An 18,435-nucleotide genomic window follows, 5' to 3' on the forward strand; every position below is an offset into this window, starting at 1 on the left:
CTGCTACAACAACCAACAATAATTACCACACACAATATATATATATATATATATATATATATATATATATATATATATATATATATATATATATATATATATATATATATAAAATGCCGGGAGCAATGGGCTAATAACCCCTTCTCCTGTAGACATTTACTAAAAAAGAGAAGAAGAAAAACTTTATAAAACTGGGATGCTTAAATGTGCGTGGATGTAGTGCGGATGACAAGAAACAGATGATTGCTGATGTTATGAATGAAAAGAAGTTGGATGTCCTGGCTCTAAGCGAAACAAAGCTGAAGGGGGTAGGGGAGTTTCGGTGGGGGGAAATAAATGGGATTAAATCTGGAGTATCTGAGAGAGTTAGAGCAAAGGAACGGGTAGCAGTAATGTTGAATGATCAGTTATGGAAGGAGAAAAGAGAATATGAATGTGTAAATGCAAGAATTATGTGGATTAAAGTAAAGGTTGGATGCGAGAAGTGGGTCATAATAAGCGTGTATGCACCTGGAGAAGAGAGGAATGCAGAGGAGAGAGAGAGATTTTGGGAGATGTTAAGTGAATGTATAGGAGCCTTTGAACCAAGTGAGAGAGTAATTGTGGTAGGGGACCTGAATGCTAAAGTAGGATAAACTTTTAGAGAGGGTGTGGTAGGTAAGTTTGGGGTGCCAGGTGTAAATGATAATGGAAGCCCTTTGATTGAACTTTGTATAGAAAGGGGTTTAGTTATAGGTAATACATATTTTAAGAAAAAGAGGATAAATAAGTATACAAGATATGATGTAGGGCGAAATGACAGTAGTTTGTTGGATTATGTATTGGTAGATAAAAGACTGTTGAGTAGACTTCAGGATGTACATGTTTATAGAGGGGCCACAGATATATCAGATCACTTTCTAGTTGTAGCTACACTGAGAGTAAAAGGTAGATGGGATACAAGGAGAATAGAAGCATCAGGGAAGAGAGAGGTGAAGGTTTATAAACTAAAAGAGGAGGCAGTTAGGGAAAGATATAAACAGCTATTGGAGGATAGATGGGCTAATGAGAGCATAGGCAATGGGGTCGAAGAGGTATGGGGTAGGTTTAAAAATGTAGTGTTAGAGTGTTCAGCAGAAGTTTGTGGTTACAGGAAAGTGGGTACGGGAGGGAAGAGGAGCGATTGGTGGAATGATGATGTAAAGAGAGTAGTAAGGGAGACAAAGTTAGCATATGAGAAGTTTTTACAAAGTAGAAGTGATGCAAGGAGGGAAGAGTATATGGAGAAAAAGAGAGAGGTTAAGAGAGTGGTGAAGCAATGTAAAAAGAGAGTAAATGAGAGAGTGGGTGAGAAGTTATCAACAAATTTTGTTGAAAATAAGAAAAAGTTTTGGAGAGAGATTAACAAGTTAAGGAAGCCTAGAGAACAAATGGATTTGTCAGTTAAAAATAGGAGAGGAGAGTTATTAAATGGAGAGTTAGAGGTATTGGGAAGATGGAGGGAATATTTTGAGGAATTGTTAAATGTTGATGAAGATAGGGAAGTTGTGATTTCGTGTATAGGGCAAGGAGGAATAACATTTTGTAGGAGTAAGGAAGAGCCAGTTGTGAGTGTGAGGGGAAGTTCGTGAGGCAGTAGGTAAAATGAAAGGGGGTAAGGTAGCCGGGATTGATGGGATAAAGATAGAAATGTTAAAAGCAGGTGGGGATATAGTTTTGGAGTGGTTGGTGTAATTATTTAATAAATGTATGGAAGAGGGTAAGGTACCTAGGGATTGGCAGAGAGCATGCATAGTTCCTTTGTATAAAGGCAAAGGGGATAAAAGAGAGTGCAAAAATTATAGGGGGATAAGTCTGTTGAGTATACCTGGTAAAGTGTATGGTAGAGTTATTATTGAAAGAATTAAAAGTAAGACTGAAAATAGGATAGCAGATGAACAAGGAGGCTTTAGGAAAGGTAGGGGGTGTGTGGACCAGGTGTTTACAGTGAAACATATAAGTGAACAGTATTTAGATAAGGCTAAAGAGGTCTTTGTGGCATTTATGGATTTGGAAAAGGCGTATGACAGGGTGGATAGGGGGGCAATGTGGCAGATGTTGCAGGTGTATGGTGTAGGAGGTAGGTTACTGAAAGCAGTGAAGAGTTTTTACGAGGATAGTGAGGCTCAAGTTAGAGTACATAGGAAAGAGGGAAATTATTTCCCAGTAAAAGTAGGCCTTAGACAGGGATGTGTGATGTCACCGTGGTTGTTTAATATATTTATAGATGGGGTTGTAAGAGAAGTAAATGCGAGGGTCTTGACAAGAGGCGTGGAGTTAAAAGATAAAGAATCACACATAAAGTGGGAGTTGTCACAGTTGCTCTTTGCTGATGACACTGTGCTCTTGGGAGATTCTGAAGAGAAGTTGCAGAGATTGGTGGATGAATTTGGTAGGGTGTGCAAAAGAAGAAAATTAAAAGTGAATACAGGAAAGAGTAAGGTTATGAGGATAACAAAAATATTAGGTGATGAAAGATTGGATATCAGATTGGAGGGAGAGAGTATGGAGGAGGTGAATGTATTCAGATATTTGGGAGTGGACGTGTCAGCAGATGGGTCTATGAAGGATGAGGTGAATCATAGAATTGATGAGGGGAAAAGGGTGAGTGGTGCACTTAGGAGTCTGTGGAGACAAAGAACTTTGTCCTTGGAGGCAAAGAGGGGAATGTATGAGAGTATAGTTTTACCAACACTCTTATGTGGGTGTGAAGTATGGGTGATGAATGTTGCAGCGAGGAGAAGGCTGGAGGCAGTGGAGATGTCATGTCTGAGGGCAATGTGTGGTGTGAATATAATGCAGAGAATTCGTAGTTTGGAAGTTAGGAGGAGGTGCGGGATTACCAAAACTGTTGTCCAGAGGGCTGAGGAAGGGTTGTTGAGGTGGTTCGGACATGTAGAGAGTATGGAGCGAAACAGAATAACTTCAAGAGTGTATCAGTCTGTAGTGGAAGGAAGGCGGGGGTAGGGGTCGGCCTAGGAAAGGTTGGAGGGAGGGGGTAAAGGAGGTTTTGTGTGCGAGGGGCTTGGACTTCCAGCAGGCATGCGTGAGCGTGTTTGATAGGAGTGAATGGAGACGAATGGTTTTTAATACTTGACGTGCTGTTGGAGTGTGAGCAAAGTAACATTTATGAAGGGGTTCAGGGAAACCGGCAGGCCGGACTTGAGTCCTGGAGATGGGAAGTACAGTGCCTGCACTCTGAAGGAGGGGTGTTAATGTTGCAGTTTAAAAACTGTAGTGTAAAGCACCCTTCTGGCAAGACAGTGATGGAGTGAATGATGGTGAAAGTTTTTCTTTTTCGGGTCACCCTGCCTTGGTGGGAATCGGCCAGTGTGATAATAATAAAAATAGAATATATATATATATATATATATATATATATATATATATATATATATATATATATATATATATATATATATATATATATATATATATATATATATATATAATATATATATATATATATATATATATATGTTTAATACACACGCACCTCTCTCTCTCTCTCTCTCTCTCTCTCTCTCTCTCTCTCTCTCTCTCTGTCTCTCTCTCTCTCTCTCTCTCTCTCTCTCTCTCTCTCCATCTTCATCCACCAGTAGATTACTGTCTTCTACTTTAAGCTGTCAGTTACTCTGCTCTCAGAAGATAGCAAGGGAGAGGTTTAAACACCTTCACTACCTGTGGTCACACTACCTGTAGTCACACCAATACCTGTGGTCACACTACCTGTGGTTACACTACCTGTGGTCACACTACCTGTAGTCACACCACTACCTGTGGTCACACTACCTGTGGTTACACTACCTGTGGTCACACTATCTGTGGTCACACTACCTGTGGTCACACTATCTGTGGTCACACTACCTGTGGTCACACTACCTGTGGTCACACTACCTGTGGTCACACCACTACCTATGGTCACACTACCTGTGGTCACACTACCTGTGGTCACACTACCTGTGGTCACACTACCTGTGGTCACACCACTACCTATGGTCACACTACCTGTGGTCACACTACCTGTGGTCACACTACCTGTGGTCACACTACCTGTGGTCACACTACATGTGGTCACACCACTACCTATGGTCACACTACCTGTGGTCACACTACCTGTGGTCACACTACCTGTGGTCACACTACCTGTGGTCACACTACCTGTGGTCACACTACCTGTAGTCACACCACTACCTGTGGTCACACTACCTGTGGTTACACTACCTGTGGTTACACTACCTGTGGTCACACTACCTATGGTCACACTACCTGTGGTCACACTACCTATGGTTACACTACCTGTGGTCACACTACCTGTGGTCACACTACCTGTGGTCACACTACCTGTGGTTACACTACCTGTGGTTACACTACCTGTGGTTACACTACCTATGGTCACACTACCTGTGGTCACACTACCTGTGGTCACACTACCTGTGGTCACACTACCTGTGGTCACACTACCTGTGGTCACACTACCTGTGGTCACACTACCTGTGGTCACACTACCTGTGGTCACACTACCTGTGGTCACACTACCTGTGGTCACACTACCTGTGGTTACACTACCTGTGGTTACACTACCTGTGGTTACACTACCTGTGGTCACACTACCTGTGGTCACACTACCTGTGGTCACACTACCTGTGGTCACACTACCTGTGGTCACACTACCTGTGGTCACACTACCTGTGGTCACACTACCTGTGGTTACACTACCTGTGGTTACACTACCTATGGTCACACTACCTGTGGTCACACTACCTGTGGTCACACTACCTGTGGTCACACTACCTGTGGTCACACTACCTGTGGTTACACTACCTGTGGTCACACTACCTGTGGTTACACTACCTGTGGTCACACTACCTGTGGTTACACTACCTGTGGTCACACTACCTGTGGTTACACTACCTGTGGTTACACTACCTGTGGTCACACTACCTGTGGTCACACTACCTGTGGTTACACTACCTGTGGTTACACTACCTATGGTCACACTACCTGTGGTCACACTACCTGTGGTCACACTACCTGTGGTCACACTACCTGTGGTCACACTACCTGTGGTCACACTACCTGTGGTCACACTACCTGTGGTCACACTACCTGTGGTCACACTACCTGTGGTCACACTACCTGTGGTTACACTACCTGTGGTTACACTACCTATGGTCACACTACCTGTGGTCACACTACCTGTGGTTACACTACCTATGGTTACACTACCTGTGGTCACACTACCTGTGGTTACACTACCTGTGGTCACACTACCTGTGGTCACACTACCTGTGGTCACACTACCTGTGGTCACACTACCTGTGGTCACACTACCTGTGGTCACACTACCTGTGGTCACACTACCTGTGGTTACACTACCTGTGGTCACACTACCTGTGGTCACACTACCTGTGGTTACACTACCTGTGGTTACACTACCTATGGTCACACTACCTTTGGTCACACTACCTGTGGTTACACTACCTGTGGTTACACTACCTGTGGTCACACTACCTGTGGTCACACTACCTGTGGTCACACTACCTATGGTCACACTACCTGTGGTCACACTACCTGTGGTCACACTACCTGTGGTCACACTACCTATGGTCACACTACCTGTGGTCACACTACCTGTGGTCACACTACCTGTGGTTACACTACCTGTGGTTACACTACCTGTGGTCACACTACCTGTGGTCACACTACCTGTGGTCACACTACCTGTGGTTACACTACCTGTGGTCACACTACCTGTGGTCACACTACCTGTGGTCACACTACCTGTGGTTACACTACCTATGGTCACACTACCTGTGGTCACACTACCTGTGGTCACACTACCTGTGGTCACACTACCTATGGTCACACTACCTGTGGTCACACTACCTGTGGTCACACTACCTGTGGTCACACTACCTGTGGTTACACTACCTGTGGTTACACTACCTGTGGTCACACTACCTGTGGTCACACTACCTGTGGTCACACTACCTGTGGTCACACTACCTGTGGTCACACTACCTGTGGTCACACTACCTGTGGTCACACTACCTGTGGTCACACTACCTGTGGTTACACTACCTGTGGTCACACCACAGGTAACTAGGCCTCAGAAGCCCATTACACAACAACAACAGAGTTTCCTGACTATCAAAGACCAGCATCAACACGAATCAGTTTAGAAAGAGAACTACACAACGAATTACGTCACAGAGTATACCTGGAGAGTGCCCCGGGGGTCAACGCCCCCGGGGCCCGGTCTATGACCAGGCCTCGAGGTGGATCAGGGCCTGATCAACCAGGTTGTTACTCAGAGACGAAACTGATTTTCTAAGACATTATGATTCTTCATTTCAGTATGATGCTAAGTTTGTACAGAGGTGAATGACATTTAAATGTGCGTGCAGAAAGACTTTTAATATACAGAGCATTTAATGACCCTCGTGTAGTAGACAGACTTTAAACTCCATTAACCAACCAACCAGTCTTAATGACCCTCGTGTAGTAGACAGACTTTAAACCCCATTAACCAACCAACCAGCCTTAATGACCCTCGTGTAGTAGATAGACTTTAAACTCCATTAACCAACCAACCAGTCTTAATGACCCTCGTGTAGTAGATAGACTTTAAACCCCATTAACCAACCTACCAGCCTTAATGACCCTCGTGTAGTAGATAGACTTTAAACCCCATTAACCAACCTACCAGCCTTAATGACCCTCGTGTAGTAGATAGACTTTAAACCCCATTAACCAACCTACCAGCCTTAATGACCCTCGTGTAGTAGATAGACTTTAAACCCCATTAACCAACCTACCAGCCTTAATGACCCTCGTGTAGTAGATAGACTTTAAACCCCATTAACCAACCTACCAGTCTTAATGACCCTCGTGTAGTAGATAGACTTTAAACTCCATTAACCAACCAACCAGCCTTAATCACCCTCGTGTAGTAGATAGACTTTAAACCCCATTAACCAACCTACCAGCCTTAATGACCCTCGTGTAGTAGATAGACTTTAAACCCCATTAACCAACCAACCAGCCTTAATGACCCTCGTGTAGTAGATAGACTTTAAACCCCATTAACCAACCTACCAGTCTTAATGACCCTCGTGTAGTAGATAGACTTTAAACTCCATTAACCAACCAACCAGCCTTAATGACCCTCGTGTAGTAGATAGACTTTAAACTCCATTAACCAACCAACCAGCCTTAATGACCCTCGTGTAGTAGATAGACTTTAAACCCCATTAACCAACCTACCAACCTTAATGACCCTCGTGTAGTAGATAGACTTTAAACCCCATTAACCAACCAACCAGCCTTAATGACCCTCGTGTAGTAGATAGACTTTAAACCCCATTAACCAACCTACCAGTCTTAATGACCCTCGTGTAGTAGATAGACTTTAAACTCCATTAACCAACCAACCAGCCTTAATGACCCTCGTGTAGTAGATAGACTTTAAACTCCATTAACCAACCAACCAGTCTTAATGACCCTCGTGTAGTAGATAGACTTTAAACCCCATTAACCTACCAACCAGTCTTAATGACCCTCGTGTAGTAGACAGACTTTAAACCCCATTAACCTACCAACCAGTCTTAATGACCCTCGTGTAGTAGACAGACTTTAAACCCCATTAACCTACCAACCAGTCTTAATGACCCTCGTGTAGTAGACAGACTTTAAACCCCATTAACCTACCAACCAGTCTTAATGACCCTCGTGTAGTAGACAGACTTTAAACCCCATTAACCAACCAACCAGTCTTAATGACCCTCGTGTAGTAGATAGACTTTAAACTCCATTAACCAACCAACCAGTCTTAATGACCCTCGTGTAGTAGATAGACTTTAAACCCCATTAACCAACCAACCAGTCTTAATGACCCTCGTGTAGTAGATAGACTTTAAACCCCATTAACCAACCAACCAGCCTTAATGACCCTAGTGTAGTAGATAGACTTTAAACCCCATTAACCTACCAACCAGCCTTAATGACCCTCGTGTAGTAGATAGACTTTAAACCCCATTAACCAACCAACCAGCCTTAATGACCCTAGTGTAGTAGATAGACTTTAAACCCCATTAACCTACCAACCAGCCTTAATGACCCTCGTGTAGTAGATAGACTTTAAACCCCATTAACCAACCAACCAGCCTTAATGACCCTCGTGTAGTAGATAGACTTTAAACCCCATTAACCAACCAACCAGCCTTAATGACCCTCGTGTAGTAGATAGACTTTAAACCCCATTAACCATCCAACCAGCCTTAATGACCCTCGTGTAGTAGATAGACTTTAAACCCCATTAACCAACCAACCAGTCTTAATGACCCTCGTGTAGTAGATAGACTTTAAACCCCATTAACCAACCAACCAGCCTTAATGACCCTAGTGTAGTAGATAGACTTTAAACCCCATTAACCTACCAACCAGCCTTAATGACCCTCGTGCAGTAGATAGACTTTAAACCCCATTAACCAACCAACCAGCCTTAATGACCCTCGTGTAGTAGATAGACTTTAAACCCCATTAACCAACCAACCAGCCTTAATGACCCTCGTGTAGTAGATAGACTTTAAACCCCATTAACCAACCAACCAGCCTTAATGATCCTCGTGTAGTAGATAGACTTTAAACCCCATTAACCAACCAACCAGCCTTAATGATCCTCGTGTAGTAGATAGACTTTAAACCCCATTAACTATATGACGTAGATCAATAAAAGTCTGAGTCAGGTTTTACTCCTTCCATTTCTCCTTAAAAGACGATAAGATTAAAAAGCTGAATAAGGTCAAGAAGCCTTTAAATATTACGTCAGTCATCCCTCGGAGGAGACTTTCGTCTCGGGGTGACTATTATTTTCTAACTCAACATTGAACTCTGATTTTATATTTTCTTTTCACTGACAATTTTAATCGTCAGACTCGAAAATTTATGTATTTTTTTTTTGTAGACGATTTGCTGGCTCTGCTGTAGTAGTGAAATGATCTTGTAATTGATGTATTAATGGCTGGGTTAATACAGTATGTTGTATTCTGTAATTGTTAGAGGTGTAAATAATAATAATAATAATAATAATAATAATAATAATAATAATAATAATAATAATAATAATAATAATAATAATAATAATAATAATAATAATAATAATAATAATAAGTAGTAGTAGTAGTAGTAGCAGTAGTATTAATTATTATTATTATTATTATTATTATTATTATTATTATTATTATTATTATTATTATTATTATTATTAATATTATTATTGTTATTATTATTGTTATTATTATTATCCCCACCATAACCCCAAAAGCATTGTTTCTATTTCCACTGAGGTCCTCAGGTACCTACTTCCTGCTAAGTAAACAGCGGCAGCAGGTGCCAGGAAACCTACCCACACGCTCCGCCCCACCCGGATACCTAACCCGCGTGCCATCGCTTACGAGTGTCTCTACCAGCAAGACAAGAGGTGCAGATGAGCGATTGATCGCCACTTCTTGTCTTCACCATTATCATAGTGGTTTGTGGCCCCGGCAGTGGAGTGAAGAAGAAAATCCAAACGAGGAGGAGGACAAATATCGAGAATACAGTGTCTGTCTGAGCTTTTAAAGTTATGAAAAGAGAAATATGTGTGAGGTGGAAGAGAGAGAGAGTGAGAAAGATGTTCTTGTTCATAAATAGTTGGTTGATTAGTCGTTTTTTGGGGGGTTTGAAGTCTATCTACTACACGAGGGTCATTAAGGCTGCATGTCACCTGTACACCACCAGCCAAGAATACTTTAATATTTATGTCTCTCATTATATATACACTGAGAAACATACGCTGCTCAGTGTATATACACTGAGAAACACACCTCGTAGTGTACACCGAGAGACATGCACCTCACAGTATATATATACACTTATAGGTACACATCTCTTGGTGTATATACTTTGTATCACGATTTTTTATTAATATTTTTATTAACACTTCGGCCGTCTCCCACCAAGGCAGGGTGACCCCAAAAAGAAGAAAAACTTTCATCATTCACTCCATCACTGTCTTACCAGAGACGTGCCTACACTACAGTTATAAAACTGCAACATATATGGGTGTGTTAATATGTACCAGTGAAAATGACCTGATAAATATGTTAATACATCCTTAGTATGACAGTGATGTACTGTAAACGTATTTTTATTCTCTATTTTTGACAACCCGCTACTTAATAAAAAAAATCACCCACTCATAGCAATAACAGAGTGAAGGCTTCCTCTAAGTAGATTACACCAGTGGTGAAAGTTTGAAGGCGATCAGATGAAGCATTCTCAAGTTATCACATGGGAAATCAAAATCAAAAATGTCTTTATAAAAGTGCCAAAATAGGACCTGGCCATCCCAAAATTTTCATGAATCTTACCCTCGTCATAGTTCACTAGCTTTGAAAATTTGAAGCCGATCGGATGAAGCATTCTCAAGTTATTAATGAAAACCTTACAGGAAGTACCTCAACTGAGTATGTGACCGGCTGTAACATAATGCCGTACAAGAATGATACATAGGACCTTACTAAAATTGTGAAATTAAATATCATCGTAATAATTATAGAAAACGAGAATGCATCAATATCGACGGGATACTCACCTAGTTCTTGGTTCCCTCATAGAGTTGTCGGAGGTGTGGGCGTACAAATTGTTAGTGCGTGTGGGCGTGGTGAGGGCGTCCAGGATATCCAGGAGTGGGCGTGGTACTAGTGGGCGGTGTGGTGGTGCTGAGGCTCTCTTCCCATGTGCTGAAGGACACAGATATTTAGGTAATTGGAAATAAGTCAGTAACTTTAACTATTCCCAGCTGCAGTCTACATAATTTATCAATAGTGAAATTTTAAGAATACTTTAAAATCTAAAACAGGGATTGAGGTATACTCTCAATGTATATACACCGAGATACACACACCTCTCAGTGTATATACACTGAGAGTGGTCAGGTACTGACTTTAGGTAACTGTCCAGCACCTTCTTGAAGACAGCCAGGGATCAATTGGTAATCCCGCTTAGGCATGCTCGTTGGTTTACATGCTGCCAGCAGTAACAGCCTGGTTGATCAGGGCCTTATCCATCACGAGGCCTGGTCATGGGCAGGGTCGAGGGGACGTTGACCCCCGGAACACCCCCCTCCAAGTATTCTAGGTAATTTCCACATATGTTTCTACGCATGATAATTGTTCTTATTCCCTTACACACGCAGACACTGCATATGTGTGAGGTACCGACTACTCTAGGTGGACACAATGTAGTGTTTGGATACCGATAAGAGAATCAGAGACGCAGTGAATGTACTTGAACCCTTTGTCTATGAAGCTAAACCTATATATTAAGTTGTTCACTTATTACTGAGTGCTCAGAAACCGTCCTCGTGCTGAGATGGACTCTATAGTGTGGACACAGTCCAGTGCACTATCAACACTCAGATAGACTCTTGAGGAAATCCCAAGCTGGCCTCCTCTCAGAGTATATACACTGTCAGATACGTACATCTCGGCGCGTATATACTGTGAGATACATATGCCGGTGTATATACAGTGAGAGATACATATAAGTGTATGTATAGCGAGAGACATGCACCTCTTAGAGACATGCACCTCTTAGAGACATGCACCTCTCAGAGACATGCACCTCTCAGAGACATGCATCTCTCAGAGACATGCACCTCTCAGAGACATGCACCTCTCAGAGACATGCATCTCTCAGAGACACGAACCTCTCAGAGACACGAACCTCTCAGAGACACGAACCTCTCAGAGACACGAACCTCTCAGAGACACGAACCTCTCAAAGACACGAACCTCTCAGAGACACGAACCTCTCAGAGACACGAACCCCTCAGAGACACGAACCTCTCAGAGACACGAACCTCTCAGAGACACGAACCTCTCAGAGGCATTAACCTCTCAGAGACACGAACCTCTCAGAGAATATATCACTGGAACACTTAACATTTGTCTTACATCAGAAATTAATGCGAGAGAGAATACCGAACCTTCATCGTTACAATAAATAACCCTCACGTCACCGTGGTAATTAGCTAATTTGCTTCACATGTCTGCTTAACTACTAGCTAATCAACATTTCAGTTTAATTACTACAGGTAAACGATATTCAACAGTTTAAACGAGTATTGTTCAGGTTTCCTGTGATCAGATCTGAACTGTCTCCTGCCAGACCAGACCTCCGGGGGCTGGTATTATTATTATTATTAATAATATTATTATGACTACTACTATTACTACTACTACTACTGCTGCTGCTGCTATTATTAATAATAATAATAATAATAATAATAATAATAATAATAATAATAATAATAATAATAATAATAATAATAATATTCTTATTTTTATTATTATTATTATTATTATTATTATTATTATTATTATTATTATTATTATTATTATTATTAATATTATTAGTATTATTATTATTATTATTATTATTATTATCATTTAAATGCATTTCAGACTGACTGTAAGCATCTAACAGATTGAATTTCAGCACTCACCTCCAAGACAAGAGTGGCCGTAGTTCAGACATCCCCCTGAAACAAGAAAAACGAATTACGATTCGTATATATGTATATATATATATATATATATATATATATATATATATATATATATATATATATATATATATATTTCTGCCTATTCGGCACGACATATATATATATATATATATATATATATATATATATATATATATATATATATATATATATATATATATATAATTCTCGGCTAGAGTGCAAGAGAAATTACTGGGGATACAACACAAAATGCAACACAAGTCCCACAAATCCCGGCTGACACAAAGTTGCTCTCCTTCGCCAATATCGCCACAACAATGGCACTCGCCAATTTGTTTCCCGAATTGGAAAGCCAATTTTCGCCTTCCCTGCATCAGGCACCGCCCTATTTACTGGTGCCAGCCTCCCACTCCAACCTCCGGAACCTAGTCCATTTTTGTGTTGTGTGTGTGTGTGGAAATTACCACAGTGTTGGTATATTGTGTACCAACTTAGTGGCGACCATATAGTGAACTTAGTAACGACCATATAGTGAACTTAGTGGCGACCATATAGGGAACTTAGTGGCGACCATATAGTGAACTTACTGGCGACCATATAGTGAACTTAGTAACGACCATATAGTGAACTTAGTGGCGACCATATAGTGAACTTAGTAACGACCATATAGTGAACTTAGTGGCGACCATATAGTGAACTTAGTGGTGACCATATAGTGAACTTAGTAACGACCATATAGTGAACTTAGTAACGACCATATAGTGAACTTAGTAACGACCATATAGTGAACTTAGTAACGACCATATAGTGAACTTAGTGGCGACCATATAGTGAACTTAGTAACGACCATATAGTGAACTTAGTGGCGACCATATAGTGAACTTAGTGGGGACCATATAGTGAACTTAGTGGCTAGCATATAGTGAACTTAGTGGCGACCATATAGTGAACTTAGTGGCGACTTTATAGTGAACTTAGTGGCGACCATATAGTGAACTTAGTGGCGACCATATAGTGAACTTAGTAACGACCATATAGTGAACTTAGTGGCGACCATATAGTGAACTTAGTGGCTAGCATATAGTGAACTTAGTGGCGACCATATAGTGAACTTAGTGGCGACTTTATAGTGAACTTAGTGGCGACCATATAGTGAACTTAGTGGCGACCATATAGTGAACTTAGTGGCGAACATATAGTGAACATAGTGGCGAACATATAGTGAACTTAGTGGCGACCATATAGGGAACTTAGTGGCGACCATATAGTGAACTTAGTGGCGACCATATAGTGAACTTAGTGGCGACCATATAGTGAACTTAGTGGCGACCATATAGGGAACTTAGTGGCGACCATATAGGGAACTTAGTGGCGACCATATAGTGAACTTAGTGGCGACCATATAGTGAACTTAGTGGCGACCATATAGTGAACTTAGTAACGACCATATAGTGAACTTAGTGGCGACCATATAGTGAACTTAGTGGCGACCATATAGGGAACTTAGTGGCGACCATATAGTGAACTTAGTGGCGACCATATAGTGAACTTAGTGGCGACCATATAGTGAACTTAGTAACGACCATATAGTGAACTTAGTGGCGACCATATAGGGAACTTAGTGGCGACCATATAGTGAACTTAGTGGCGACCATATAGTGAACTTAGTGGCGACCATATAGTGAACTTAGTAACGACCATATAGTGAACTTAGTGGCGACCATATAGGGAACTTAGTGGCGACAATATAGTGAACTTAGTGGCGACCATATAGTGAACTTAGTGGCGACCATATAGTGAACTTAGTAACGACCATATAGTGAACTTAGTAACGACCATATAGTGAACTTAGTGGCGACAATATAGTGAACTTAGTAACGACCATATAGTGAACTTAGTGGCGACCATATAGGGAACTTAGTGGCGACCATATAGTGAACTTAGTGGCGACCATAGCGTGAACTTAGTGGTGACCATATAGTGAACTTAGTAACGACCATATAGTGAACTTAGTGGCGACCATATAGTGAACTTAGTGGCGACCATATAGTGAACTTAGTGGCGACCATATAGTGAACTTAGTGGCGACCATATAGTGAACTTAGTGGCGACCACATAGTGAACTTAGTGGCGACCATATAGTGAACTTAGTGGCGACCATATAGTGAACTTAGTGGCGACCATATAGTGAACTTAGTGGCGACCATATAGTGAACTTAGTGGCGACCATATAGTGAACTTAGTGGCGACCATATAGTGAACTTAGTGGCGACCATATAGTGAACTTAGTGGCGACCATATAGTGAACTTAGTGGCGACCATATAGTGAACTTAGTGGCGACCATATAGTGAACTTAGTGGCGACCATATAGTGAACTTAGTGGCGACCATATAGTGAACTTAGTGGCGACCATATAGTGAACTTAGTGGCGACCATATAGTGAACTTAGTGGCGACCATATAGTGAACTTAGTGGCGACCATATAGTGAACTTAGTGGCGACCATATAGGGAACTTAGTGGCGACCATATAGTGAACTTAGTGGCGACCATATAGTGAACTTAGTAACGACCATATAGTGAACTTAGTGGCGACCATATAGTGAACTTAGTGGCGACCATATAGGGAACTTAGTGGCGACCATATAGTGAACTTAGTGGCGACCATATACTGAACTTAGTGGCGACCATATAGTGAACTTAGTGGCGACCATATAGTGAACTTAGTGGCGACCATATAGTGAACTTAGTGGCGACCATATAGGGAACTTAGTGGCGACCATATAGTGAACTTAGTGGCGACCATATAGGGAACTTAGTAACGACCATATAGTGAACTTAGTGGCGACCATATAGGGAACTTAGTGGCGACCATATAGTGAACTTAGTGGCGACCATATAGGGAACTTAGTAACGACCATATAGTGAACTTAGTGGCGACCATATAGGGAACTTAGTGGCGACCATATAGTGAACTTAGTGGCGACCATATAGGGAACTTAGTAACGACCATATAGTGAACTTAGTGGCGACCATATAGGGAACTTAGTAACGACCATATAGTGAACTTAGTGGCGACCATATAGTGAACTTAGTGGCGACCATATAGGGAACTTAGTGGCGACCATATAGTGAACTTAGTGGCGACCATATAGGGAAATTAGTAACGACCATATAGTGAACTTAGTGGCGACCATATAGTGAACTTAGTGGCGACCATATAGTGAACTTAGTAACGACCATATAGTGAACTTAGTGGCGACCATATAGTGAACTTAGTGGCTAGCATATAGTGAACTTAGTGGCGACCATATAGTGAACTTAGTGGCGACTTTATAGTGAACTTAGTGGCGACCATATAGTGAACTTAGTGGCGACCATATAGTGAACTTAGTGGCGAACATATAGTGAACATAGTGGCGAACATATAGTGAACTTAGTGGCGACCATATAGGGAACTTAGTGGCGACCATATAGTGAACTTAGTGGCGACCATATAGTGAACTTAGTGGCGACCATATAGTGAACTTAGTGGCGACCATATAGGGAACTTAGTGGCGACCATATAGGGAACTTAGTGGCGACCATATAGTGAACTTAGTGGCGACCATATAGTGAACTTAGTGGCGACCATATAGTGAACTTAGTAACGACCATATAGTGAACTTAGTGGCGACCATATAGTGAACTTAGTGGTGACCATATAGGGAACTTAGTGGCGACCATATAGTGAACTTAGTGGCGACCATATAGTGAACTTAGTGGCGACCATATAGTGAACTTAGTAACGACCATATAGTGAACTTAGTGGCGACCATATAGGGAACTTAGTGGCGGCCATATAGTGAACTTAGTGGCGACCATATAGTGAACTTAGTGGCGACCATATAGTGAACTTAGTAACGACCATATAGTGAACTTAGTGGCGACCATATAGGGAACTTAGTGGCGACCATATAGTGAACTTAGTGGCGACCATATAGTGAACTTAGTGGCGACCATATAGTGAACTTAGTAACGACCATATAGTGAACTTAGTAACGACCATATAGTGAACTTAGTGGCGACCATATAGTGAACTTAGTAACGACCATATAGTGAACTTAGTGGCGACCATATAGGGAACTTAGTGGCGACCATATAGTGAACTTAGTGGCGACCATATAGTGAACTTAGTGGTGACCATATAGTGAACTTAGTAACGACCATATAGTGAACTTAGTGGCGACCATATAGTGAACTTAGTGGCGACCATATAGTGAACTTAGTGGCGACCATATAGTGAACTTAGTGGCGACCATATAGTGAACTTAGTGGCGACCATATAGTGAACTTAGTGGCGACCATATAGTGAACTTAGTGGCGACCATATAGTGAACTTAGTGGTGACCATATAGTGAACTTAGTAACGACCATATAGTGAACTTAGTGGCGACCATATAGTGAACTTAGTGGCGACCATATAGTGAACTTAGTGGCGACCATATAGTGAACTTAGTGGCGACCATATAGTGAACTTAGTGGCGACCATATAGTGAACTTAGTGGTGACCATATAGTGAACTTAGTAACGACCATATAGTGAACTTAGTGGCGACCATATAGTGAACTTAGTGGCGACCATATAGTGAACTTAGTGGCGACCATATAGTGAACTTAGTGGCGACCATATAGTGAACTTAGTGGCGACCATATAGTGAACTTAGTGGCGACCATATAGTGAACTTAGTGGCGACCATATAGGGAACTTAGTGGCGACCATATAGTGAACTTAGTAACGACCATATAGTGAACTTAGTGGCGACCATATAGTGAACTTAGTGGCGACCATATAGTGAACTTAGTGGCGACCATATAGTGAACTTAGTAACGACCATATAGTGAACTTAGTGGCGACCATATAGTGAACTTAGTGGCGACCATATAGTGAACTTAGTGGCGACCATATAGGGAACTTAGTGGCGACCATATAGTGAACTTAGTGGCGACCATATAGTGAACTTAGTAACGACCATATAGTGAACTTAGTGGCGACCATATAGTGAACTTAGTGGCGACCATATAGGGAACTTAGTGGCGACCATATAGTGAACTTAGTGGCGACCATATACTGAACTTAGTGGCGACCATATAGTGAACTTAGTGGCGACCATATAGTGAACTTAGTGGCGACCATATAGTGAACTTAGTGGCGACCATATAGGGAACTTAGTGGCGACCATATAGTGAACTTAGTGGCGACCATATAGGGAACTTAGTAACGACCATATAGTGAACTTAGTGGCGACCATATAGGGAACTTAGTGGCGACCATATAGTGAACTTAGTGGCGACCATATAGGGAACTTAGTAACGACCATATAGTGAACTTAGTGGCGACCATATAGGGAACTTAGTGGCGACCATATAGTGAACTTAGTGGCGACCATATAGGGAACTTAGTAACGACCATATAGTGAACTTAGTGGCGACCATATAGTGAACTTAGTGGCGACCATATAGGGAACTTAGTGGCGACCATATAGTGAACTTAGTGGCGACCATATAGGGAACTTAGTAACGACCATATAGTGAACTTAGTGGCGACCATATAGTGAACTTAGTGGCGACCATATAGGGAACTTAGTGGCGACCATATAGTGAACTTAGTGGCGACCATATAGGGAACTTAGTGGCGACCATATAGGGAACTTAGTGGCGACCATATAGTGAACTTAGTGGCGACCATATAGGGAACTTAGTAACGACCATATAGTGAACTTAGTGGCGACCATATAGTGAACTTAGTGGCGACCATATAGGGAACTTAGTGGCGACCATATAGTGAACTTAGTGGCGACCA

At 41.7% G+C, this 18,435-nt stretch overlaps 1 protein-coding gene across 1 annotated transcript in view; it reads right to left on the reverse strand.

Annotated features, from left to right (window-relative positions):
* Positions 1-18,435, reverse strand: part of LOC128701956 (uncharacterized) — an 81,973-nt gene that overhangs the window by 11,760 nt on the left and 51,778 nt on the right. Inside the window, exons 3-4 of the mRNA XM_053795939.2 lie at positions 12,572-12,607; positions 10,658-10,805 (exon numbers count right to left, since the gene is read on the reverse strand). Coding sequence (XP_053651914.1) covers positions 10,658-10,805; positions 12,572-12,607 — 184 coding nt within the window. The remainder of the gene's footprint in view (positions 1-10,657; positions 10,806-12,571; positions 12,608-18,435) is intronic.

The sequence above is a fragment of the Cherax quadricarinatus genome, chromosome 77, assembly GCF_038502225.1.
Source record: "Cherax quadricarinatus isolate ZL_2023a chromosome 77, ASM3850222v1, whole genome shotgun sequence".
Classification (NCBI taxonomy): domain Eukaryota; kingdom Metazoa; phylum Arthropoda; class Malacostraca; order Decapoda; family Parastacidae; genus Cherax; species Cherax quadricarinatus.